Raw genomic sequence first — 26,336 nt, forward strand, 5'->3', positions numbered from 1 at the left:
CAGTGGTATGTCAGCCAATCAGCATTCAGGGCTGGAACCACACAGTTAATAACTACAAATATGCTACCCCCCCAGAAATGCCTCTGTACGTCTTGTCTCTCCACTTAACGTTAAGTCACACCAGACAACTGAAACCGTTGAGGTGATTGAAAATGCCATCCATCTCTGCCGATGTGTGGTTTGGGGTGTGCATTGTTAAATAAAGGGTAAAGAAAACAATTAATTGTTGGACAAGACTATGTGGGAACTATTTAGATGTAACACCGGAAGCAAACGTGTATTTCCAGATTTTTACCCCCTATCCTTTTTTGTAGGTTTATGGTGCTTTCAAGACAACTTGGGAACTCGGAAAAAAACGAGTCATGACGAATCATAACGTCAGCGAACTTCAGGTCGGAAAGTCGGAGCTCTGGAAAGAGGCCCGGGTTCCCGAATTGGAATTCCGGGTGGATGACTGTTGAAAACGAATTTTACCAGTCGGGGGGCGTTATTTTTCGTAGTTCTTAGTTGTTTTGAATGCACAGAACTCGGATATGTCCCAGTTGTTTTGAACGTAGCATTGCTAGGCTGGCAGTCTTCAGATGTGACCGTCACAAGACAATTCGATTTGAGCTGAAAGTATTTGCACAACGGATTAAGATGTCGAATAAATAACATGTGGACTCCAAAAGGTCACCACGCCTTCAGGTTTGTGTGTTTGTTATGTTTGGACCTGAAGGTATGCACTGCGTGTGCTATCACAATTGGATACTCTCTGGCTAGCTTATCTAATATTACATCTGTCTAACAACTTGAAAATCTAGTAACCAGGTTGCAACAGGCACTTTTCCAATAGCTGCCAAATCTGTTGCGTTATTGTCGGTATGTGTCATCTACAGCTGAGGACATTGCTTTTTGTAGCGTGGGTGTTGGGCTACATCGCCGTTCTGCTCGGTACTAGAAAGATGTGGACAGGGAAGTACGTGCGCAGTCCACTCGCTCGTTCACTTTTCATGAACATGATAAGCGAAAGCGAAGAATCCGGACAAGAAACCCAAGAGGTAAGTGTCTAAGTACCTTTAAACAAAAAAAAACTATTTACTGGCAGAATATCACACTTGTCCCTGACATAATTTTGCGGAAGTGAGCATTGTAAATGAAAAATTGTGCATTCAGCAAGAACCAGCGACTGTATTTCCTTGGTTGCCAGATGGAATAGAATTCGTATTTCCTAATCAAATATTCAAGAGCTTTTATTTTATGTCCGTATTTGTGAAGAGATTGACACAAATAACCGGATAAACCAGTGTTGTGGTAATGAGTAATTTTCACTCTCTTGCACTCTCCCATTTCTCCTCCTTTCCCCTCCCTGCTCCTTAGTGGTACAAGTGCTCCCCAGACCTGTTGGGGGAGGTGGTTAGGCCTCTGTTTGTGCAGAGCCATCTGGACCAGGACACCCAGGCTTTTCTGAGACGCAGCATCGAAAAGTCTGGCTGGATGTTCACCCAGTTCTACCACTCCTTCATCTCCACTGTCCTCAGCCCCCTGGTGTCACGCACATCCATCAATGGGTAGGGAAACAGTGTTTTAATGCTGTCATTCTGTCTTTCTCACGCCCTCCTGTTTTGGGTCTCTGCTTGCTCTTTTCTCGCCTCTCAATATGTTTTGTCCAGGTGCCGTACCCCTCACTTATTATCCTTTCTCTACTTATCTCCCAGGTTCCTAGGTCGTGGCTCTATGTTTGTGTTCTCTGCAGATCAGCTCCAGCAGCTGCTTCGCGTCGCCCCCGAGTGGCGAGGGGAGAGACTGCTGGACCTAGGGGCCGGGGATGGGGGCGTCACTGAGGTGATGGGAGCCCACTTCAGAGAGGTCTACGCCACTGAGGTTTCTCCTCCCATGAAGTGGCACCTCCAGAGGAAGAAGTACAGGTAAGTGATACCACACATTACACACCATACACAGTCTCTGATGTCCTCTTCTTTCTCTTAGGCTTTTAGGCATTGATGAATGGCAGCATACTGGGTTCCAGTATGACCTGATCAGCTGTCTGAACCTGCTAGACCGCTGTGACGACCCCCTGGATCTCCTCAGGGGCATCCACCGCTCGCTGGTGCCCAGCACGGGAAGACTCATCCTGGCCGCTGTCCTGCCCTTCCAGCCCTGGGTGGAGATAGGTGAGATGGAGCACAAATCAGTGATTCAGGTTGAGGACTTAGGGCCATGTCCTTACTTGAGACTTCCAGCTAAATCATATGTTGATGTCAATGAGATATTTGTGTGAATGTGTATGGAGCTGCTTTCGGGCTGGACAGTAACAGTATTTAAAATAAAATATATGGGGACAGGTAGAATACTTTTATTGTTTTGGCTGCCACAAGGCCTTTTCTAGATTGGTCTCCTGAATCTGTGTTTTTTCTGTCTCTAGGTGGGAAGTGGCAGCGCCCTAGAGAGCACATCAAAGTGAAGGGGAGGAAATGGGAGGAGCAAGTCACCAACCTGTCCAATGAGGTGTTCCGGGAAGTGGGGTTTGAGGTGGAGGCAGTGACTCGGCTGCCGTACCTGTGTGAGGGAGACATGTACAAAGATTACTATGTACTGGATGATGCTGTCTTCGTCCTGAAACCTGTGGAGGAGTGAAGTCAGTTATTGTATCTTGGGGTGCATCTCAATTATCCACATTTGCATCCTCATCTCCTTCCTTCATCTGCATTATCTTAAAACAACCAACCGTCCTTCCAACGGGACTGAACCATAGATAATGGGCTGGTTCCACAGTGCAGGTGACTGCTGACTGACTGATCTACAAATGATTTAGCACCATACATAACAACTTGTTTATTATTTTTAGATCATTATGTCAGTCAACATTTGCCCACAATGCATCATGGATTTGATGCTCTCAAACAGGGCCAATGATAAAGTCCTCTAGAGGTCAAAAGGCTGTATTAGCATAGGCAGCGCCATTTAGGGCTTCCACCATTTTAATGTAGTCAACTGGGTGGGACTTCCAACTTATTTGGCTGATTCCTATTGGTGACCCTGTTGGAGTCATGCTCAACTGTTGCTTTTACCCATCCTTTGTTTTCAGATGAATGCAAATCGAGGAGAGGAAGCAACTTTAGACTATTGAGATGCTTCATCTGACCTTTCCTAGAGCATCTGTGTATAGTAGATACAGTAGAAAGCTTTCTGACTGGCTGCTGGATTTGTATTGAATTAGTGAAGGTTAAGTAAGATTTTCTTAATTACATTGAGAGTATTTCTCATTTACATTACCACTTTATCTCTTTAAAGTCAGCTGGGGAATCCTGGTTTGAAACTTGGGTAGATCCACTGTTTACCAACTGTCGTGTCATACTGTGTCATACCTCTACATTCTAAGAAACAAAAAAATGGATGTTTGCCATTGAATATAATAACTTGATTGGAATATAATAACACAACTCTGTAAATGATAGGGAGGATTTCATCTTCTGTGCCAACATATCACTGGAAATGGTCTGTTCTTGGTTGACGTATAGTGATGTAAATGTATTGTCTTATTCTGGGTTAGTTGGTCATTTCTCCAACAATAACATTGTGATACTGTACATATGAACCGGTTGATCTAATTGATTTAGTCAAGCACAGATGGAGGGAATTCCTTCCCACCAGTCTATTTGTTTTAAGGTTTAATTAGAAGCACACTGTTTCTAACTGTTGTATTATCAACTGGGCAGTAACGTTCTGTTACAATGACATCTGGGTTGATTATTTATAGCAATGTGAGGCCTTGTCAGTGACTATCTCCCATCTAGTTTTATAGGCAGCAGAACAAGTTTACTTTAATGTTCCAGTCACTGTGTTTTACGTAAAGTAATATCACCTCAACAATTAAAATATTTTTTTCTGTGACTTATGTCATTCTTGACCTTCATAGTAGTTAACTTTTTTATATTTAACGTGCAATGGACGTTTGAGATGACGTATGTGCAGTATGTATCAGAAAGGATGTAATTTGCATGAAGGATGTCTTGGATGCCAGTGTAATGTATGATGTGCATTTGAGTGACTTAAGTCTATTTAAGCTTATTTGAATATACTCTACAATGTAGTTGTTCAATCCAATGTCAAATTTTCAGTTCGGTCTGTGGATTAATCCGTTTTATAATAAATAGACTAGTTAAAAATAATGAATAGAAATTCAATTTCTGTGATCACGGACGTGCCCCTCCCACGGGCGTGTCCCATTCCGCGAACGTCAAGTTTTTCCCGACTTGCATTTGGGCGCCGATATCTTTGGCCACGTCGCGCATTACTCGACATTTTCCCGTTCAGACCGATGAAAACATCAATTTAGGTGCCTGACAGAACCTATTGTAAGGTTTTAAAACGGTCAGTAACGGGGGCTGGAACGGCCAAATTTGTTTTGACGGCCATAAGTTCGTGCTAGCGAAGGCAAGCCGCCTTCAATACCCAGCAGAGTCATGAACATTTTCAGACTCACCGGCGATCTTTCCCATTTAGCAGCCATCATTATTCTACTTCTAAAAATATGGAAAACCAGGTCCTGTGCCGGTGAGTACGATTCCCATTTGGAGTATTTTCAGCCTGCACACCTCCGATTGACATCTTCATTCCAGCTAGCAACGTTTCCTTAGCTCGGTAACGACGTTAGCGCTTGCGGCTTTATAACAAACCAGATTGTTAACATTGATGCTAGCACGGCCTTGTTAATAATGTTGGGAAAGGCCGAAATACACCTAGCCAAATTAAATCACCTAAATCCCAGTGATCATGACACTTTTGGTTGGTTATCGTTAGTTAGCTTGTACAGCTAATTAACAAGAAACCAACATCAACTAGTTGCGTTGAGTATCCCATTCATTTACTGACCAGCTAACTGCTAGTGATGTCAGGCAACAGATTTGCGCATGTCAGTTTGGGGGCACCCATCAGTGCAGAGGGCGAATGCGCCACTATTAACCCGTTTCCCTGTGTGATATGTCATGCATCAGGCAGGTAGCCTAGTGAAAATATAAAAATGTCGTTCTGTCCATGTACAAGGCAGTTAACCCACTAATAAGAATGATTTCTTAATTGACTGGCTAGTTAAAGAACGGTAAAACAAAAATAAATACAATTATTCCTGTTGTAGTACAGGAACTCGGAAACAAACGAGCTCAGATTGGGGGAAAATCGTTATGACCAGCCATCCAACTCGGAATTTCAACTCGAAAACTTACGCCGCTTTCTAGTGTTTAGACTTTCCGACCTGAATCGTCACTGACGACATGATTTGACTTGGTATTCTTCCGAGTTCGCAGTTGATTTGAACGCCGATGTTACCCTGGCCTGACCTGTGACGTGGCAGCGCTTTTACTTAAACGCGGATAAGAGAAATAGCTGTCGAATGCACAGCTAGAGCAGAATATTTACTTTACCTTATACAAAATTAAATTAGTTCAATTCCAATGTCCCCTGGGAATACAATGTTTGTTTTATAGTCTGTTGTGTGAACTAGTTTGGGGTCATAAGGTGAATGCACCAATTTGTAAGTCGCTCTGGATAAGAGCGTCTGCTAAATGACTTAAATGTAATGTAAATGTTGAAGGTCAGGTTTAGGATGCATTATTTGAGGAGTCACTGACACCTGTCATGTATCAACAACTTCAGTTGGCAGGTGGCCCACAAGAGTTTGGATTTGTGACACCAATTCCAGTCAGGCAAAAATCTGTTTATGCTCAGGTACTGTGCCTGTCATTAGGAACATGACTAAACCACTGAAGTTGAATACATTCTTTAGTATACTCTAGACTAGCGGTGTTATTCATGTATTGGGAGGTTGACTACAAGTGGGTGTGAGGGGACAGGTTGCCACTTCAGTGTTTGCAGGCAGGCCTTCTGAGGGGCAGCTGTGAGTCTATGCCTGTTTAGATTGCCTGTAATAAAACGCCTTGGAAGTCTTAAGTTCTTATCACTGTCATCACTATCTGGCCATGCTAGAGAAGACAGAAGCCTGGTGCAGGGTCTAACTGGGTTAGCCTGTGAAATGGGATAAAATTAGCTTGCCAGGTTTGGATTCCTATCAAGAGGCCACCACAGTCCCTGTTCCTCCCTGGGAAGTTACACTGATCTGACTGGATAGGTGAAAGCAAGGATTCCACTTCTTAGCCTCACACCAACCCTGTCGCGTCACATCCGTGGTCACTCTAAGGAAGGATGCACAACAATTTCAGATGAAGGACAAGAAGAGGAATTTCTTAAGGCTTTTGAGATACTCTTGGGGGACTGTTGTGAGTTTGGCAGAGAAGAGCAACATTTGACGTCTTATACACCCGTTGGTTGGTTGTCTCTGACAGGTATCTCCGGGAAGAGTCAGATCCTGTTCGCCTTGGTGTTCACCACGCGCTACCTGGACCTGCTCACCTCCTTCATCTCCCTCTACAACACCACCATGAAGGTGAGACACCCACACCATAGACCCCCTCACCTCCATGAGGGTGGCAGGCTCATCCTTTTACAGCTCTTTGTGCAAGCAACACACCCCACCTGTGCTCTGTAGTAGAGCGATCTATTCACAAGTCAATATTGAAGTACTGATAAGTTGACACACCCTTGAATATCCAAGGTTCATTGGTGTATGTGAGTGGGTGTGTCCAAAACGTATACCTCTAACTATGGATACTGCTAGTTAGTACATTTTAAAACACAACAAGCAGATAATTTGCTAACTTTTCTCATCTGTATCTGAGGTTGCTTTTAGTAAGATGTCAACAGTGCCTTCAAAGTATTCAAACCCTTCATTTATTCAACATTTTGTTACAGCCTGAATTCAAAATGCATAAAATGTTCTCTTTTTCTCACTCCTCTACACACAATACCGCATGACAGTGAAAACATGTTTGCAAATGTATTTAAAATTAAATACAGAAATCTCACATAAGTATTGACATCCATTTGCTATGACACTCCAAATTGAGCTCATGTGCATCCAATTTCCTTTGATCTTCCTGTCACAACTTCATTGGGGTCCACCTGTGGCCAATTCAATTGTTTGGGATGTGATTTTGAAAGAAACACATGTCTAAGGTCCCACAGTTGACAGTCCATGTCAGAGCAGAAACTGTACCATGAAGTTGAAGGAACAGTCCATAGATCTGCAAGATGAAATTGTGATGATGCATACAGTGGCAAGAAAAAATATGTGAACCATTTGGAATTACCCGGATTTCTGCGTAAATATGACTAAATCTGTTCTTCATCTTATGTCAGAATAATAGACTGTGTGCTTAAACTAATAACACACAAATTATTGTATTTTTCTTGTCTATGTTGAATATATAATTTAAACATTCACATTGTTGGTTGGAAAACGTATGTTAACCCCTAGGCTAATGTCTTCTCCAAAAGCTAATTGGAGTCAGGAGTCCGCTAACCTGGAGTCCAATGAGACGAGATTGGAGGTTTTGGTTAGAGCTGCCGTGCCCCATTAAAGAAAAACACAAAAATTTGAGTTTGCTCGAAGCATTGCCTGATGTGAACCAGGCCTCGAACAAAAGAGATCACAGAAGACCTAAGATAAAGAATTGTTGCCTTGCATAAAGCTGGAAAGGATTACAAAAGTATCTCTAAAAGCCTTGATGTTCATCAGTCCACAGTAAGACAAATTGTCTATAAATGGAGAAAGTTTGGCACTGTTGCTACTCTCCCTAGGAGTTGCCGTCCTGCAAAGATGACTGCAAGAGCACAGTGCAGAATGCGCAATGAGGTTAAGAAGAATCCCAGAGTGTCAGCTAAAGACTTACAGAAATTTCTGGAACATGCTAATATCTCTGTTGACGAGTCTACAATACATAAAACACTAAACAAGAATGGTGTTTGTGGGAAACACCACGGAAGAAACCACTGCTGTCAAAAAAAAACATTACTACTGCACGTCTGAAGTTCTCAAAAGAGCACCTGGATGTTCCACAAAGCTACTGGCAAAATATCCTGTGGACAGATGAAACTACAGTTGAGTTGTTTGTAAGGAACACACAACACTGTGGAGAAAAGACCCAGCACACCAACACCTCATCCCAACTGTAAAGTATGGTGAAGGGAGCATCATGGTTTGAGCTGCTTTGCTGCCTCAGGGCCTGGACAGCTTGCTATCATTGATGGAAAAATGAATTCCCAAGTTTATCAAGACATTTTGCAGGAGAATGTCTACAGGACAACCCAAATCACAGAAGTAAATCAACGACAGAATAGCTTCAACAGAAGAAAATACGCCTTCTGGAGTGGCCCAGTCATAGTCCTGACCTCAAATCGATTGAGATGCTGTGGCATGACCTTAAAAGAGCAGTTCACACCAGACATTCCAAGAATATTGCTGAACTGATACAGTTTTGTAAAGCGGGATGGTCCCAAATTCCTCCTCACTGTTGTGCAGGTCTGATCCACAACTACAGAAATTGTTTGGTTGAGGTTATTGCTGCCAAAGGAGGGTCAACCAGTTATTAAATCCAAGGGTTCACATACTTTTCCAACCCTGCACTGTGAATGTTTACATGGTGTGTTCAAGAAAGACATGAAACAGTATAGTTTGTGTTATTAGTTTAAGCAGACTGTCTATGGTTGTGACTTAGATGAAGATCATAACATTTTATGACCAATTTATGCAGAACTCCAGGTAATTGTAAAGGGTTCACATACTTTTTCTTCCTACTGTATATCTGGGGAAGGGTATAAAACAATTTCTAGAGTGTTGAACATTTTCACAGTGGTCTCCATTAGGAAATGGAAAAAAACATGAACTGCCTAGAGCTGGCTGTCCAACCAAACTGAGTACCGGGCAAGAAGGACCTTGGTCAGGGAGATGACCAAGAACCCAATGACCACTCTGACAGAACTACATAGTTCCTTGGCTGAGATGGGAGAACCTGATAGAATGACAAGTCTCTACAGCACTTCACCAATCTGGGCCTTGAGAGAGTGGCCAGATGGAAGCCACTCCTAAGAAAAAGGCACATAACGGTACACCTGGAGTTTGCAAAAAGGCAGTTGAAAGACATGCTGACTAGACCGCGAGCGTCATCGCACACATGTTGAATTTTGTCCAGATGCGATCAGGACATGCTGGTTGAAATATCAAAACGAACTCCGAACCAATTATATTAATTTGGGGAATGGTCGAAAAGCATATTCATGGCAATTCAGCTAGCTAGCGTGCTGTTGCTAGCTAATTTGTCCTGGGATATAACCATTGAGTTGTAATTTGACCTGAAATGCACAAATGTCCTCTACTCCTACAATTAATTAAAGGTGAACAGAGTTAGTTTCTAGTAATCTCTTCTTTGAACTTTATATGGCGGTTGGCAGCCGACCTTACGATGCATCATCACCAACTGAACTGGAGTGTGGACCTCAGTTAATCGTTCAATCAACCACGTGGGTATATGCTCCTAAAAACCAATGAGGGGGTGGGACTTTAAGCTATTTTAGTGCCTGGCCATGTCGACACAAGTGAGCAGTGTGGATACAATGATTGAATAACATGTATGTGTAATGTTTTTTTGTAACGCAAGTGCTGTGGTCAGCATGAAAGACAAAATATTCTCTGGTCTGAGACAAAAATATAAATGTTTGGCCTGAATGCAAGTGCTATGTCTGGAGAACCAGGCAGAGCTCATCACACTTTTAACACCATCCCTACCGTGAAGCATGGTGGCAGCATGCTATGGGGATGCTTTTCAGCGGCGGAGACTAGGATCCAAGTACAGGGAAATCCCAGATGTGAATCCTATTGAAAATCTGTGGAAGAACCTGAAGATTGCTGCTCACCGCAGCTCCCCATCCAACTTAAAAGAGCTTGAGAAAATCTACATGGAAGAATGGGAGAAAATCCCCAAATCCAGATGTGCAAAGCTGATAGACATACAGTACCAAAGACAACTCAAAGCTGTAATTGCTGCCAAAAGTGCTTCTACAAAGTATTGACTAGGTGTGAATTCTTAAGTAAATTGGATGTTTATGCATTTCATTTTCAATTAAGTTGCTAACATTTCTAAACATTTTCACTTTGTCATTATGGGGTTATTGTGTGTATATTACATTTTCAGGATATAAAACAGGAATAAGTCAATGGGTATGAGTACTTTCTTAACTGGTTAACTCGGGTCTGCAACCTTTTCTAGTGTGTGTGTGTGTGTTTTAAACCTTTTGCAAGCTATAAAGTTTACTTACATTTTTTTAAATAGCTTTCAAATTGGCACGTTCTTCTCTACCCTGCAACTCTTCCCTGGGTCTGTGATGTACAATGTATGTTTTCTGTCAATATACCTGCTAAATAATCTAAGGGGACCCCATAAAATGTTTAGTATTTTCCCAAATATCTGTTTTCTGTTTTTATTTTGGTACGCAATATTACGTTTTCATTGTTTCGCTATGTTCTGAGTCCATGAAAATATTTCAATCGCATCAGAAGACCATTACTGAGGTCTGATTTAGATTTCTTGTTGTTGGTGTAATTCCCCATTAATTGCTCATCTAGCAAGAGGAGTGTGTAGGTCTAGCAATTTTCTGCTGTTGGCCTACTGCTGTAGCACGTCATGGCAGTTTGCAAAACAATGGCCACCAAATGATTGTATCAATATAGTGCTGTCAGGTAAGCCTACTTTTTAGTTAACATTTCAATGAGATTTTAGTTTTTTTGTGAAACCCATTCGGTCTACCCACAAGATGGTTATCATTAGCATCGCTAACTGCACACCAAACAGACGGGGCCAATATTGCTGAACATTTATTGGCGGATGTTACATTTGGCTTTTTGAGGCAATAGTGGATAACCAGAGGTGGGATAATGTCAATGTGGCTTTGATTGGATAGTAGCTGGGAGATTTGTTTGACAGTTTGCAACGGAACACTTTAAATGCATGTACTTTTAGAATTGATTGGCGAGCTACTCAGGTGAGCTGCGAGCTAATCTACCTGTTGGAGGCCCTTGGGTTAAAGTAATTAGGATGTAAACACACTCGCCTTCCAAGTTATAGTGAAGGGATCATCTAATCAGTGTGCTGTATGTATCCTCACCCTTGACTATTGGATTGTATTATGTTTCAGGTAATTTACATTGGCTGTGCGTATGCCACCGTGTACCTGATCTACACTAAGTTCAAGGCCACCTACGACGGTAACCATGACACCTTCAGAGTGGAGTTCCTGGTCGTCCCCGTGGGAGGGCTGGCTTTCCTTGTCAACCACGACTTCTCTCCTCTCGAGGTAAGTCCACACACATGTCTCTGTATGATGAGTGCATACTGCATCAGTGTCTTATACAGCAACTGATTTAGAGCCACACGCTCCACCACTCTCTCCCCATCCTCTCTCCCTCCAGATCCTGTGGACATTCTCCATCTACTTGGAGTCGGTGGCCATCTTGCCACAGCTCTTCATGATCAGTAAGACTGGCGAGGCAGAGACTATCACCACCCACTACCTGTTCTTCCTGGGCCTGTACCGGGCCCTGTACCTCATCAACTGGATCTGGCGCTTCTATTTGGAGGGGTTCTTCGACATGATCGCTATCGTGGCCGGTGTCGTTCAGACAATCCTCTATTGCGACTTCTTCTATCTGTACGTAACGAAAGGTGAGTCGAGTTGCAATCTCCCGACTTATTTCCTAAGTTAGTTTGGTGCAAAGTGTGACGCTGTAATGTCCTTTTACTCACTTCTCTTACAGTCGCCGAAACTGTTACACAAAGAGTGCTTAGAGTAATGCCCAATTCACATCATGACTTATTTCATTTTTCCGTATTACATCTTCATGCAATCTGGTTCCACTACTGGACGGCGAGCATAGAAACCATATGCTTCTCCATCCAGTAATAGAACCAAATTGCATGAAGATGACACAACGCAAGACAAGATTGAGGAGGGTCTCTAGTCAGAGATCACGTTTATTTTGGATAATTGCAAAACGACTTTCATTCTAGACAGGAGAAACATATTGTTTCAGGTGGTAATAAAACATTTATTTTAGTTTTTCCTAAACTTTTCTCAAATTTTCTACCAAGTTAATCTAGTTTACAGAGCAGCTAGCTAACGGTAGCTAAAAGCTAGGCTATGCATAAGATATTGTAGCTAGCGACCTGCACCTAATAATTAGAAATAAAAACAAACTCAAATGGGAGGCAAGTCACATAGTATGATTGGCTTAGCGGTCAATGTGTATAACAATACTATTAAAATAGTACTCACTTATAGGAATGGTTAATTGTTTATAAGCCACTAGCTATCCAATAAAACCATTGCTGAAAATCACATCTTGTTCACCTGTATTTAGCTTGTTTTTATTTTATTTCTCATTTGTTTTTGTTCTGTTATTTTTAGTACTACATTGATATTGAGTACTGCATTGTTGGGTTTAGAGCTTGCTAGAAAGTCATCTCACTGTACTCTGTTAGATGTGAAGAAAATGTGCTGAGCATTGGTTGAACAGGAGCGTTGAACCTAAACATCTCTCCTCTGTTTCAGTACTGAAAGGAAAGAAGCTGAGTCTTCCAGCATAGTGCCAAAGATCATCAATTTGGCAGACTCGTGGATGGCGCGACAAAGGAAATCGTTGCCTCCATCCCACCCCCTCTACTCCCCCCACCAGTGTAAGATGCGTGAGACAGAGAGCGAGACTTTTACAGTTTGTCCAGTCTCCTATCAGTGACACCCATGGGCCTGTTCAGGGGGGTGCAAACGTAAGGGCTCTCAGAAAGAAATGTACTGTGTAGAACAGATTATGTAGAGCTAGATAATAGTTGTCAGCTCAATTCATTATATTTCTATCTGCAACGCTTTGAACGCTTCACCTCGCTGAATACACCCTAGAATCAACCTGAAGAGGCCATCCTGCAGCTTTCTGTTTGATGCAACGAGCCTTTTTTTATCACTGTATAAAGGAAGAATTTTTCTACATAAGTGTACTCTGATTTGACACGTTAGCGAAAGAGGTGAAAACAAATTGCCTTTGATTTGGCACTGTAAAACATTGGAGCCAACTTCTTGGGGTGGGATATTAACTAAAACCGTTTATCTCAAATGTACATAGTATTTTTTTCCTGAATCCCAATGGAGCGGAAGTGTAATGGAGGCGTTGTATCCCTTGGCTGGAAAACTTTTTTGTTTTTGTCTTTGACCCAGTGTACATTCCTGTATAAAGATGGCAGTTAAAACTGTTCATGTCCTAGTCAATACTTAATATTTCCCCAAACTGGCTTTTTTTTATTTGAAGTTGGAATTTACCAGTAACTGTCACCTGCTATTTGAATTAACTGTACATTTTCGGTGGATATGAGATCTCACTCAGCGTCCTGAATATGTTTTCACTGATACAGTAACTGCCGCATCTGCATTGCTGTAAATGGCTTTCAATTCACATTTACGTCAACATTCTTACAATGGGCTATCTATATTTATCATAGTCTGTCATTTCAAAATGGCTCTTCTGAAATTAGTTCATTCAATGGCAATATACTGTAGGCTACCAAGGCAGAAATCAGCTCCTGAGGCCATTCATGTTCTATTCAGATATATTTTGTGCATCTTAACTTTCAAAAAATTATGATGTACATATTGTTGAGCTCACTTTAGAGGAGATCTAGCTGTTGGTCTTTGTGACAAACATGATTCTACAGGCCTTGTTAAATTGGAACCAGAATGACTACCTTATTTTAAAGACATCTGCCTTGATGTTGTCTACACATGCAGATCATTCCAATTGGTTAGGATTTGATTTTTTCCTGAGCTTTCTTTTGCATGATGTTGCCATCACAAATAAAGATTTTACGGGAAACATTTGACTCTGGCTTCCTGACTTTACTGAATGAGAACTGAGAGGTGTTGAGATGACTGTACTTTATTAATTGCAGAAATTAGTTAATCACTACAGCCATAGTAAAAAATGAAATGCATGTTCAATTCAGGCAGTGTTATTTGCTACTGGCTACATAAATTGCAGTTAATTTACAGTTGGATAACACAAGCATTTATAGAACATTGACTAATAAGCTGGGTGGCATTTGTCTTGATGAGTCCGCAAACGATCTCTACGATTGAAAGCTTTACCGCAATCCATACATTGGTAGGGCTTCTCTCCCGTGTGAGTCTTCATGTGTCTGCTCAACTGATGGGAGGTGCCGAAGGACTTGTCACAGGTGAGACATGGATAAGGCTTCTCCCCGGTATGACTTCGTCTGTGTATGGTGAGATAATGGGCTTGAACAAAACCCTTCCCACAGTCCTTGCACTTGAATGGCCGCTCTCCAGTATGGTATCTCATGTGTATCCTCAGTTCAGATGCGGATTTGAAAACCCTTGTACACTCCTTATATGTGCAGGAATAAGGATTCTCCCCTGTGTGAATCAGCACGTGTCTTGCCAATGGGGCAGGGCTGTAGAATCCCTTACCACAGTAGGAACATGGGTAACGCACCCCTTTGTGGTAAACATTCTCATGCATTTTCATTTGACCTTTGTCCCTGAAAACTTTGTTACACTGGGAACAAGGGATGCGTTTCACCTGAGGAGTGTGAACACGATTCATGTGAGATTTCAGAATCCCCTTGGATTGGAAGGTCTTACCACACTCCCAGCAAAGGCATGGTTTCTCTCCTGTGTGATTTCTCTGGTGTGTCACAAGAGCAGTTTCAAAATGGAACTTCTTTGGACAGTGGGCGCACTTGTATGGGGGCTCCCCACCAGTGTGAATCCTCTGGTGTCTGATGAGAGCTGCTAAATCAGCATAGCTTCTCTCACAGTAGGTGCAGCGGAACGGACCGCTGAACTGATGGTCATCGGCGTAGTGTCTAGAGAGGTACCTTATCACATTGAAGCTCTTCTCACACATGGTGCATTGAACCGGTTTATGCTCTACCTTGTGAATTGCAAGTGTTTCTTGGTCTGGGAACATCCTTCGGCAATAGGCACAGCGGAGCGGGTTGTGGATGCGCTTGTGTGCCGTCAGTGTGGATTTTAGCCCGAATTCCTTACCACATTCATGACACTTATGGACTTTCTTTTCCCCTAATTCAACAGGTTCACCCTTCTTCACCTTGCAGAACAGTCTCATGTGCCTCCTCAACACAAAGTCAAACTTGTACTTCGACCCACAACGAGGGCAAGCATGTGGGCGCTCATCTGAGTGAGATAGAATGTGATATCGCAGGTATCCCAATATAAATTTATGGCAAATAGGACACCTTGCACAGCGTTTGGATGATCCTATAGGTGCGCTGGGTTCCGGGGAAGAAGATTCGGTTGCATTGGTGGAGGACGACTCACTGTCCTTAGGCGTTTCCTCAATAGGAAAGACACATCTTTCAATATGTTTCTGGAAGCTTCTCAAGGTCTTGTAAATCTTCTTACAGGTGGGACATCGATAGGGCCAGTCACCAGTGTGAGTCACCATGTGTTTTCTCAAGACTGCAGGACGCTGAACGACCTTACCACACACCTTGCATGTCCTACGCTCCAGGGACCTTTTGGCCCTTGCGGATGACCCCTCCACGGAATGCATGTAAGTGAAGGCAGAATTCTGTTTGCTCAGAGTGGCAGAGAGCTGTAGGATTTCTGCTTCACATGTCACACTCTGCTGGTGTGTACTGCCCGATGGCCCTGGGTCTGTTTGCCCCGTAGCTGGAAGACCACTGCTCTCTCCAAGCTCCCCTTGTTGACGACTCAGAAACAGACAAGCCTCTTCATGAGCCTTCACACTGTAATCGTGCTTGAAAGTCCTCTCACAGTTACTACATTGATGGATGCCTTTCTTCGGATGGGACTCCATGTGGATCTTCAGTTCGGAAGGGTTAGGGAAGACCTGTTCGCACACTCTGCACTTTTTGGGCTCAGTGTGGATAATCTGATGCCGCTTCATGCTCGAGCTTGTGGCTAAAGTCTTCCCACAAACAGGACATGTCTTGCAGACAATGCGTTTTTGTTTTTTTTCGTTTTGGGCTACTTTTTGTCCTGGCGGACGCGGTAAAATTTTCTTCAACATCAGACCCTTGTATTGCATTACTGATATGGACGGCTCACTTTCCTCAGGCATTTCCTCAATTGGAAAGACACATTTTTCAGTATGTTCCTGGAAGCTTCCCAAGGTCTTGTAAATCTTCTTACAGGTGGGACATTGATAGGGCCAGTCACCAGTGTGAGTCACCATATGTTTCCTCAAGACTGCAGGACGCTGGACAACCTTACCACACACCTTGCATGTCCTACGCTCCAGGGACCTTTTGGCTCTTCCAACCTTTTGACTGGGTTTGGGGGTCTGTGTTACGTTAGCGATAACAACCCCTTGTAGGTCCACTGAGGGCTTTTGTATCATGGAGGACATGATTGCTTTAGACACGCCTATGCTTATCTTTTGTCCAGGTTTGACTGTGGTTCTGCATTTTTGATCATGGGTTTCCTCTTTCTTTTGGGTGTGCTTTTTGAGAAGTTCGAAAGGCTTCTCTATCCCATCTTCCCCTATAACCATCACTGTTTCATACTCCGGATCTCTCTCTGTCACTTGGTCAGCAAACTCGGCAGCATCCTCTGCCTCCTCGTCACTAACAGATGATCTTTTGTTTTTCTCACATTCCTCTGACCTGCTATCCATCCCCTCTTCGCTTTCTTTCACATCCATACTTTTTCCTTCTTTCTCCACCTCTGTTGCAATCACCACCCGTTCCACGGGAGGAAGACAGAGAGCTGAGAGAATGCAGTCCCCATCGGTGGAAGATGGAGGGTCTGTGAAAGAAGGAAAAAGGGAACCAAAACTCAACCCAGTAATGCTCAATAGATGTCATTTTCCATTGGGTGTGTCAAAACGAATCCATCATATAAAGCATGAAATTGATGTTCTGTGAGATGCCTACCATGGTTGTCCAGCGGGCCAAGGTCTCTGTGGTACTGAAGTAGGGTTTTCAGCTGCTGAGGGTGAGACACGGACTCAACACATTCCTCCAGAACAGAGGGAACATCGCCGAGCAGCGAGGAAGCCTGACAGATTTAGGAAGAGTTAGAAAGAACATAGGTAGAATTCCCACAAAGCCTAAGTGCCAAGCCCATCGTTCCTCTATATGATTTTAGTTTATTTCTTCTAGTACCTGTTGGAAGTTTGACATGGGAAGTAGCTTCTCAAGTCTCGAAAGAAATTGCCACATGAGATTCTGTATGGCTGCGTCATAACTGGGACCAAATTCTACAGGAAAAACATCCTAAAACAGAGTAATGAAATATGAGCTATGAAAACCTCTGAGGAGACTATTTAATTTGTGGAAATGACACACAGCTATTCCATACCCACTTACCTGGAAGAAATGTTCTCTCTCATCAGGGTCTTTTAAAAGGGTTTGAACCAGCCCCAGGAAGTTGGATTCAGATAATCCTACCTCTGCATCAGTCGCCTGAAACACAGAATATAATCATGTTGCCTTCATTAGGACATCTAGATGATATCTTGTCATTTAGGCTGCATATGTTTTTGCCATAACGTATCATTGTTAGTGATGCACCGATATCCAATATTTTAATTTTAGCAGCCTTTTAAGCATTCTAGTACAGTTAAATAGTAACACACACACGCACTGCATGCCAGTGTAAGAGGCGTAACAACAGTCCCTGGTTTGAATCCAGGTTGTATCACATCCGGTCGTGATTGAGAGTCCCATAGTGCGGTGCACAATTGGCCCAGTGTCATCCGGGCAATCATTGTAAATTAGAATTTCTTCTTAACTGACTTGCCTAGTTAAATAAAGGTTACACACACACACACACACTGACCAAAACTTTATTTTGTTGGCATAGACGTATGTCCCCATTACCAGTAAAACATAATCAAAACCTATTTCTTTCACTGTTCTGTTTCGTTGTTCATTTGTTTCATTCTCAACCAGGATTTCTATGGAACGCCGTTTGAGTCTTTGCGTGTCAAGAAAGATACACGTCAAATAAGCTTGTTGACCAACCAGGACCTGAATATGCGTTCATTAATTTTTACACGTTGATTACACTATCCCTCGTATTTCATATGTCACAACGATTCATCGATACATATGCTATGATGCTGGTAAAGTTGTCTCACGCACCTACAGTGCTGGTCACAAAAAAAACTATCTAGCTCAATGTTCTTCCCCAAAAACAAAGCAAAACAACAATCTGTTTCAGTAGCTACAGTTAGCTTGTTAACTATATAGCTAGGTGTCATCTAAAATAATTTATAAGACAGTTCTTATTTGATTAATGGTAGTCGGACCCATCTATTTAAATTATCTTTATTTAACTAACAAGTCAGTTAAGAACAAATTCTTATTTTCAATGACAGCCTAGGAACAGTGCCTGTTCAGGGGCAGAACGACAGATGTGTACCTTGTCAGCTCAGGGGTTTGAACTTGCAACCTTCCGGTTACCCTGCCGCCCCATCTATGTGAAGCTAGCCACAATATTGATTAGCCACAATAGTGGACATTGCAGTTAGCCTTTGAAATAAAACTATGGCATAATTCTACTATTTGTATTCATTTGCATCACTGTCAATGTCATACTTTTATTTTGAAGGCAAACCGCAAATTCCACTATTGTGCCTGATTCTTATTGTGGCTAGCTTCACAACACGGTCCGGTTGAGCCTCACTAGCCAGATGAAGCTAGCTGGCTGCTTATAACATTAGCTTTGGGCAACAGGGTTAATCAATCAAATCAATCAAATGTATTTATAAAGCCCTTCTTACATCAGCTGATGAAGTAGCTGGCTAGCTATTTATTTTCATGAACTGAAGTTCAATTTCAATAGGCTAACAACAAGTGGCAACCTCGCTAATACTTACTCACAAGGATTCCTAAAACTGCAGTTTCTACTGGTCATTGTTTACAGGCTGGTTGTATTGATGCTAGCTAGGTACCAAGCTAAAGCTAACTACCCCAGAAGTTAAGGTCGAACAAATGATGCATTATTATCCACACGGTATTTTAAACACATCGTTTGTGGCTGGTGTTTGCTTGTTTGCAGACCGTTTTTTACAGCTTTGATAGTGCTACTCTATCTTTGTTGACACGCAAAGACCCAAACGTGTTCCATAGTATGCATGTCGTGAAGCGAATATCAGTGAAGCTTATACTGCGTAACTCCGGTAGGGCAACATCTGAAAAATAGTGCACTTGGTAGTGTGTACTGGTGCTCAACCAGTCGGCTTAAGCCAACATGACCAAAGACAGAGAACGGTTGATTGTCAAGGGCAATGAATTCCATTATCTTGGCTTTAATAGATTTCGTCTTTGAGTTCTCTCTGAAATGTTCTTACTCTTTCAAATGACTGCTCGACTTGTTGCCTGCTCGATCCACATAGCAGACATTGTGTGGGCTAGGTTAGGAATGCTGTGTTAAGCAAAATTTCACGTGCCGTTATTATGTCACGTGTCTAAGTTATATAGGTATGCACGGTAGCTTTGACATCGGCGTTAAACTAGACATCGGGTCGATACCGATGTTGGCATTTTTGGCTAATATCGTCCGATTCCAATATGCTCACCAATATATCGTGCATCCCTAATCAATGTCTTAACAAAAATATGCCTATGACTGACTGATTTAAACAATAGCTGAGTATCTGCCCTAAGGAGCTCACCTGTGTCCCCCAGAGAGGTGTGAGGGTCTGTATCCTGTCTAGGTGTGGCTGAATGGTCTGGAGGTCTGTGATCGGCTTGGAGCGACACAACTCTAGGACCAGCTGAAACCAGAGCAAACATGTCGGGAGACTTATTTGAGACAAAGATGACTAAATATTATCATATGACATTGTTCCCCACACAATGATGAGCACTATTTCTGTCTCTTCTTCTCACCCTTGCTCGAAGACCCAGAATAAGTTGGGCCCTCTGTCTGAGGTTCAGAAGCTCTGGAACCATCTCTGTGACCATGGTAACAAATTCCTCCAGCATCCCATAATCCATCACGTGTCTCTGCTGGATTGTTTGCCAGATGGCTGCAGAGACCAGCCGCAGTGGTGGGACCATGAGGCGCAGAGAGGGGAGAGGAAGAGGGGGACCTGAAACACAGAAGTTGACTTAGTTGTTCACAAATCAATTTATAAGTACCTATTATTGCACATTACATCAAACTCTAGCAGGATGAACAAACTATAAAACACTAAAAGATGTGAGAACGATGAGCAACTATCAGTTCATGAATCAAATGTATTTTATAAAGGCCTTATTACATAATCAGTTGTCACAAAGTGCTATACAGATACCCAGCCGACAACCCCAAACAGCAAGTAATGCAGTTGCAACTGACTGTGATAAACATATGTTTTTTGTTTATGTTCTTCAACATTCGGTTTCAGGAAGTTAGCCACTTTGCTTGCTAGCTCGTCATGTAGCTGATATACTGATTTCTTTATATCCACTGTCTAGCTACCTTTTTAGCTAAAAGTCCTGTTTTACCTTTTCCCCCATGGATGCGTCTTTCCATATTGAGTGTTCCTTGCGGTTACATCCGAAAACGGTTGGCGTGAAAATGATGTTAATAATAGCCACGTTTACTCGTAAGTTTGCACAAAAAAATGTTAGGTCGTTACGTTATCTTTTGTAACTCAATCAAAGATGGTGGCTCAATGGTCATTAATGGTAGCTATTTTACATCCGTGTGGAAGCTATATTGACATTACAATGGTTCCGCACAAGCGCTAGAGCAAAACAAAAAAATAACTCGCTGCGCAGAACTTTTAAGCAGTGCGATCAATTCCATACGGAATCATTTTAGAGCGGGACTGCCGACAAGCGCTTCCGTTAATAGCGCAATGACAAAGATGTTCTATTATATTGACAAGATAGTCGAGCAACCACTCAACAATGGAAATAGTCCGATTCATAACAACCTAACCTTTACGAAACTAATATTCGATCAAATAAGACGCACGTAGCAAATTAAATGTTCTTGTTGACCAAATTCAATACTCTGATTGACCTCCATACATAAAATCCTCACTTCGTGGTTCTATTTTCGTGGACAGATTTTTGGGCGGAGTAAACGCTCTCGCTTCGCCTCTTCCTCTCTGTCAAATGAGCGCTTCCCGAGGCAAATCTTTGGCGCCTCACATTCACGAACTTTAAGACCGGAAATTAATGTGATTAACCATAAAGCAACACCACAGTTTTTGAGTATAGATGTGACTGGAGCGAATACCACACGATGAGCGGACACATTTCAGGAAAAAATGGTAAAATGCAGTAGAATTTGTGATCCAAACTAGTAACGCTACAGAGAAGCTAGCTATCTAACTTAGCTAACGTTAGCCAGTGAAGTTCACGTCCTTTTCTCTTTTACCCAATTATCTAACGCTAGCCAGTGAAGTTCACGTCTTTTTCTCTTTGCTAAACCTGCGAACTGTCCGGGTCGAATTGCATTTATTTTAGCCATGTGTAGCTTTACCAAAGAACTCAAGCTTGCTAGTCATGTATTAGCTTAGCCACCACCATCCATTTTTACATTGTTCATCGCAGCGTAGAACGACTGCCCCTTCTCATTAATGCCACGAAGTTCAAGGCCAACCTCGGCAATGCAGGCTGTTGTTTCCAGAAAGCAGGGGACTGATTTAACACCCCGTGCCTAAATGTTTTACTACATTCTGGAGTAAATGGAGATTCTAGAAGTAGCCTGCCCACACTTTTTGGGGATTTAAAGGTATACTTCGGTTTCTTGCAAATTAAGCTTTTGTCTACTTGCTGCCTACAGCCCACATGTCTATGCAAAAGGTGAATTGTTGTTTAATATTTTGTTTATTAGAAACACAATCATGTATTGTCTCCTGCCTTGGTATAGACTCTGAGATTAGATAGGTTACTATGTTGCACTCCTATTTCACAGCAGTACTGTAGCCTACCCCTACTGTCATAGACTACCGGTCTATTTACGTTTGAGTTTGCAATTGAATGAGCAACGAATAAATAGCCTCATATTTATTGTGGAGTGGGAATACTCAATTCTTGTCAGAAAAATATTGACATGCCCTGCAATGGCTCCCGAGTGGCGCAGCTGTCTAAGGCACTGCATCTCAGTGCAAGAGGTGTCACTACATTCCCTGGTAAAAATCCAGGCTGTATCACATCCGGGCAAAAAAAAGGTGCTGGTTAGCACCCCCATATCTAATTGATAAGCTGTTATCAAAGCTGAAATGAATATGACATCCAGGCATTATAAAGTATACTACATGTTGGAAATGTTAAACTTCGTTCTACTGTTTAGGATGCTTCCTAGAGTAGCTCAAAAAGCTCATGCAATGTTTCCAAAAACTGCTCCATGAAGCAAGGTGGTGAAGAGCTAAAACGACACTACTTGATCTTGAAATGTGCAACCGAGACTTCACATAGGAAACAATGGGGTGGCGTTATCGATGACCGGAATCAGTTGTAACAACTGGCATTGCTGTCCTCGTCAACCAAATTCTCTGTTTTCAGGTCCCCCTCTTCCTCTCCCCTCTCTGCGCCTCATGGTTCCACCTCTGCGGCTGGTCTCAGCAGCCATCTGGCAAACGGTCCAGCAGAGACAAGTGATGGATTATGGGATGCTGGAGGAGTTTGTTACCATGGTCACAGAGATGGTTCCAGAGCTTCTGAACCACAGTCAGAGGGCCCAACTTATTCTGGGTCTTCGAGCGCGGGTGAGAAAGGGGGGTGTAGTGTTAATCAAACCATTGGAAAGATGAGATGATCATATTTAGTATTATTGTACCCACTATGTCTCCTGACTGGTATGCTCTGGTTTCAGCTGGTCCTGGAGTTGTGTTCCTCCAAGCCGATCACAGACCTCCAGACCATTCAGCCACACCTGGACAGGATACAGACCCTCACACCTCTCTGGGGGACACAGGTGAGCTCCTTAGGGCAGAGACTCAGCTAATTTCTAAATCAGTCAGTCTTAGAGATTTCTGATAAGACATTGATGCATTTTGGCAAAAGCATATGCACCCTAAATGACAAGATATCATCCAGATGTCCGAATGAAGGCAACATGATTTTATGCATTTCAGGCGACTGATGCAGAGGTAGGATTATCTGAATCCAACTTCCTGGGGCTGGTTCAAACCCTTCTAAAAGACCCTGATGAGAGAGAACATTTCTTCCAGGTCAGTCAGTATGTGGGTATGGAATAGCCATGGGTCATTTCCTCATGACTGCTGTGTATTTCAACAATTTAAATATGAATCTCTTTTGAGAGGTTTTCATAGCTCATATTTCTTTACTCTGTTTTAGGATGTTTTTCCTGTAGAATTTGGTCCCAGTTATGACGAAGCTATCCAGAAACTTGTATGGCAATTTCTTTCGAGGCTTGAGAAGCTACTTCCCGTATCAAGTTTCCAACAGGTACTAGTAGAAATAAACTAAGATCATAGAGGAACCATGGACTTGACATTTAGGCACTGTGGGAATTCTTCCTTCTAACTCTGTATTCGTAATTGTCAGGCTTCCTCGCTGCTCAGCAATGTTCCCTCTGTTCTGGAGAAATGTGTTGAGTCTGTGTCTCACCCTCAAGAGTTGAAAACCCTGCTTCAGTACCACAGAGACCTCGGCCTGTTAGACAACAATGGTAGGCATCTTTCAGGACTCATGTAGATGTTAGATATTTTTTCAGTTGGGGACATTAACATTTAATCTTTATTTAACCATACTATCTTTTTCTAGATACTCTGTCTTCCACCGATGGGGACTGCATTCTCTCAGCTCTCTGTCTCCCTCCTGTAGAAAGGGTGGTGATTGCAACAGAACAGACAGAATCAGAAACACCAGTATCATCCTTGAATGTCTTCATGGATACATTCACCAAAGAGTTGGAGGTGGATTCTGCAACACTGACAGAGTACACAGAGATGGAACCGGGGACAAGTATGGATTTAGTAGAAAGAGAGGAGAGCGTGGAATGTGAGAGAAAGGAAAATGAGGATGATAATGCAGAGTTTGCTGACCCAGAGACTGAAGCGGTGGAACCAGTGTATGAAACTGTGACAGTTTTAGGGGAAGATGGGACGATGGAGCCTTTAGTCAAGAATAAGCTCAAAAGGCACGAAAGAGAGAGAATTGATGCCAGTGGCATGCCTCATGGAAAGAAACACAGAGAACCTAGCCCTGCACCAATGAAAAGCATAGACCTGTCTGATAGGATCATAACGTCCATGCTTCACAAACCCTCAGTGGAGATACAAAGGATTAATACCACTAACCTAACATTGCCCTTAAGACCAGTGAGAAGAAACAGGGGGTGTAAGATGAAGACCTTGCTAGCAGGAGAACGGAAACAAACCAAAACTGAATTTTCAGAAAAACGTAGTGTCTGCAAAAGAGTTAAAACACCCCAAAACCCCAATACATGCACAGTGTGTGGACGTGTCTTATCCCGCTTTTCAGACATGAAAAAGCACATGCAAACCCACAACAACGGTCGCACCTATCAATGTCGCAATTGTCAAAAGACTTTCAAGCACTTGTACAATTTGCAAACTCACAGAAAGTCATGTCTGTTTGGAACTGGGCAAAAAGAGGAGGTTCCTTCTGGAGAGGGCAGTAGTGCTCTGTTTACTACGTGTGAGACAGAATTCGCACAATCCTCCATAGACCGTAGAACGTGCAAAGTGTGCGGCAAGATTGTGCATCGCATTGGATACTTAAGTACCCACATGAAGATTCACTCAGAGAATCGCCACTTTTCTCTCGGAGAAGCGGAAACAGTCCAGAAACTGTCACCTGAAGGAGGGGACACAGAGCCGTCCAGTGGTCTTCCTCTTGAGGCAACACCTGAGGACAGTGACTCGTCCTTCACCAGCAGTACACACCAGGACCCGTCTTACGACCCAGAACCCAGCCAGACCAAAAGACCCAAGTGTTGCAGCACAACAAAGAAGCCTGACCGAAAAACTTTCCAAAAACATATTTGCCGTATTTGTGGTAAAAGCGTGACTGCTGGCGCCTTTGAGTATCACATGAGAACTCACTCAGGCGAGCGCCCTTTCTCCTGCCCTCATCCTCAGTGTGGGATGAAATTCATACACAGCGGAGGTTTGAGGGCCCATCTCAGACGTTATTGCAAGGTTCAGACAGTTGACGCTGCTGATCTCGACAGCTTTGACATACGTTTTGAATGTGACAAATGTGAAAAGACATTCACTATCCAATCAAAACTAAGGAAACACAAACTTATCCACGGTCCGCTCTACTGCGCAGGATGCAGAAAGGTATTGCCTGACTTACAAACTTTAACCAGACACAAGCTCTGGCACCGGCCTGTTCAGTGTAGCATGTGTGAGGAGAGCTTCATGCTCACAAACCTCAGAACGCACTATCTGGATGTCCATAAGTTCAGCGGGCCGTTCGTCTGCACCCATTGTCCGAAAAGCTACAAGAAGTTCCATTCCCTCATCAAACACGAGATGGTTCATACTGGGAACCTCCCCTTACAGTGCTCCCAGTGTCCAAAAAGGTTCATCTACAATTATGACCTAGTCGAACATGAGAAAAGGCACTCTGACGACAGGCCTTGTCTCTGCTGGGAGTGTGGCAAGGCCTTTTATACCAACATTGACCTGAAACAACACATGCAGAATAGCCATGGTGAAAAATCCACGGAGTATCGCTTCCCGTGCCGCCATTGTGGGAAACCTTTCAGGCTTAGTAATTCCCGTGCGAACCACGAGAAGACTCAGCACGGTGGGGTGCGTTACCCATGTACATACTGTGGTAAGCAGTTTGTTTGTGCAGATTCGTTGAAAAGGCATGATCTGATTCACACGGGGGAGAGGCCTTTTAAATGCAATCATAAGAATTGTGATAAGGCTTTCAGGTCGAGAGCTGAACTTAAGATACACATGAGATACCATACTGGAGAACGGCCGTTCAAGTGCAACGTCTGTGGAAAGGGCTTTGTTCAAGCCAATTTTCTCACTACGCACTACAGGACTCATACAGGGGAGAAGCCGTATTCATGTTCCCTCTGTGACAAACGCTTTAACTACCATGACTCCCTGAAGAGACACATGTCTACACACTCAAACGAGAAGCCTTATAAGTGCCTGGATTGTGGAAAAGCTTTCGAACGTAAAACACTGTTGAATGTACATCAACGATCATGTACATCATAGTATTGAAATGTACTTTTTTTTGTTGCATAATATAACAAGATAAGATTGTGGCCTGATAAATAATTTCCCAGTTTTTTGTTTAACACGGTCAATCTGTAAATGTTCTTTTTCATATTACTGCAGTTATACTTTTCTTCCATAAGTAAAATTTTAATAAAAGTATACAATACATCATTGGAGTTGTATGGTTTTGTGAATGTGTAGCCACACACTAGGAGCTTAGATGCAAAATGTA

The 26,336-nt window shown here is 42.7% G+C and overlaps 4 protein-coding genes across 5 annotated transcripts; 3 read left to right on the plus strand and 1 right to left on the minus strand.

The window, feature by feature from the left end:
- The first annotated feature begins 340 nt into the window (after positions 1-340).
- On the plus strand, positions 341-3,873 carry mettl9 (methyltransferase like 9). Of its 2 annotated transcripts, XM_035791757.2 has the most exons (6): positions 341-687; positions 879-1,040; positions 1,360-1,550; positions 1,698-1,907; positions 1,969-2,153; positions 2,405-3,873. In XM_035791757.2, exons 2-6 carry the CDS (start codon positions 945-947, stop codon positions 2,614-2,616), a joined length of 894 nt encoding a protein of 297 aa, XP_035647650.1. In that variant the 5' UTR covers positions 341-687; positions 879-944; the 3' UTR covers positions 2,617-3,873. The 2 variants fall into 2 exon arrangements, with proteins under 2 accessions (XP_035647650.1, XP_035647641.1); XM_035791748.2 differs by lacking the exon at positions 341-687 and having other exon boundaries at positions 696-1,040.
- Positions 3,874-4,219: 346 nt separating this feature from the next.
- On the plus strand, positions 4,220-13,793 carry LOC118397218 (ER lumen protein-retaining receptor 2). Its single transcript, XM_035791770.2, has 5 exons — positions 4,220-4,536; positions 6,321-6,421; positions 11,065-11,223; positions 11,339-11,591; positions 12,478-13,793. The coding sequence occupies exons 1-5, from the start codon at positions 4,446-4,448 to the stop codon at positions 12,510-12,512; spliced, it is 639 nt and encodes a 212-aa protein (XP_035647663.1). The 5' UTR covers positions 4,220-4,445; the 3' UTR covers positions 12,513-13,793.
- A 40-nt stretch (positions 13,794-13,833) lies between these two features.
- LOC118397194 (zinc finger protein 99-like) lies at positions 13,834-20,622 on the minus strand. Its single transcript, XM_035791722.2, has 7 exons — positions 20,418-20,622; positions 19,818-20,020; positions 19,601-19,702; positions 17,289-17,384; positions 17,085-17,195; positions 16,854-16,977; positions 13,834-16,725 (listed from the first exon to the last, which is right to left on the minus strand). The coding sequence occupies exons 1-7, from the start codon at positions 20,443-20,445 to the stop codon at positions 13,994-13,996; spliced, it is 3,396 nt and encodes a 1,131-aa protein (XP_035647615.1). The 5' UTR covers positions 20,446-20,622; the 3' UTR covers positions 13,834-13,993.
- A 395-nt stretch (positions 20,623-21,017) lies between these two features.
- Positions 21,018-26,272, plus strand: LOC118397202 (zinc finger protein 14-like). Its single transcript, XM_035791734.2, has 7 exons — positions 21,018-21,193; positions 22,431-22,633; positions 22,741-22,842; positions 23,003-23,098; positions 23,226-23,336; positions 23,436-23,559; positions 23,655-26,272. The coding sequence occupies exons 1-7, from the start codon at positions 21,166-21,168 to the stop codon at positions 26,099-26,101; spliced, it is 3,111 nt and encodes a 1,036-aa protein (XP_035647627.2). The 5' UTR covers positions 21,018-21,165; the 3' UTR covers positions 26,102-26,272.
- Positions 26,273-26,336: the final 64 nt, after the last annotated feature.

This window comes from Oncorhynchus keta, chromosome 2 (genome assembly GCF_023373465.1).
Source record: "Oncorhynchus keta strain PuntledgeMale-10-30-2019 chromosome 2, Oket_V2, whole genome shotgun sequence".
Lineage (NCBI taxonomy): Eukaryota > Metazoa > Chordata > Actinopteri > Salmoniformes > Salmonidae > Oncorhynchus > Oncorhynchus keta.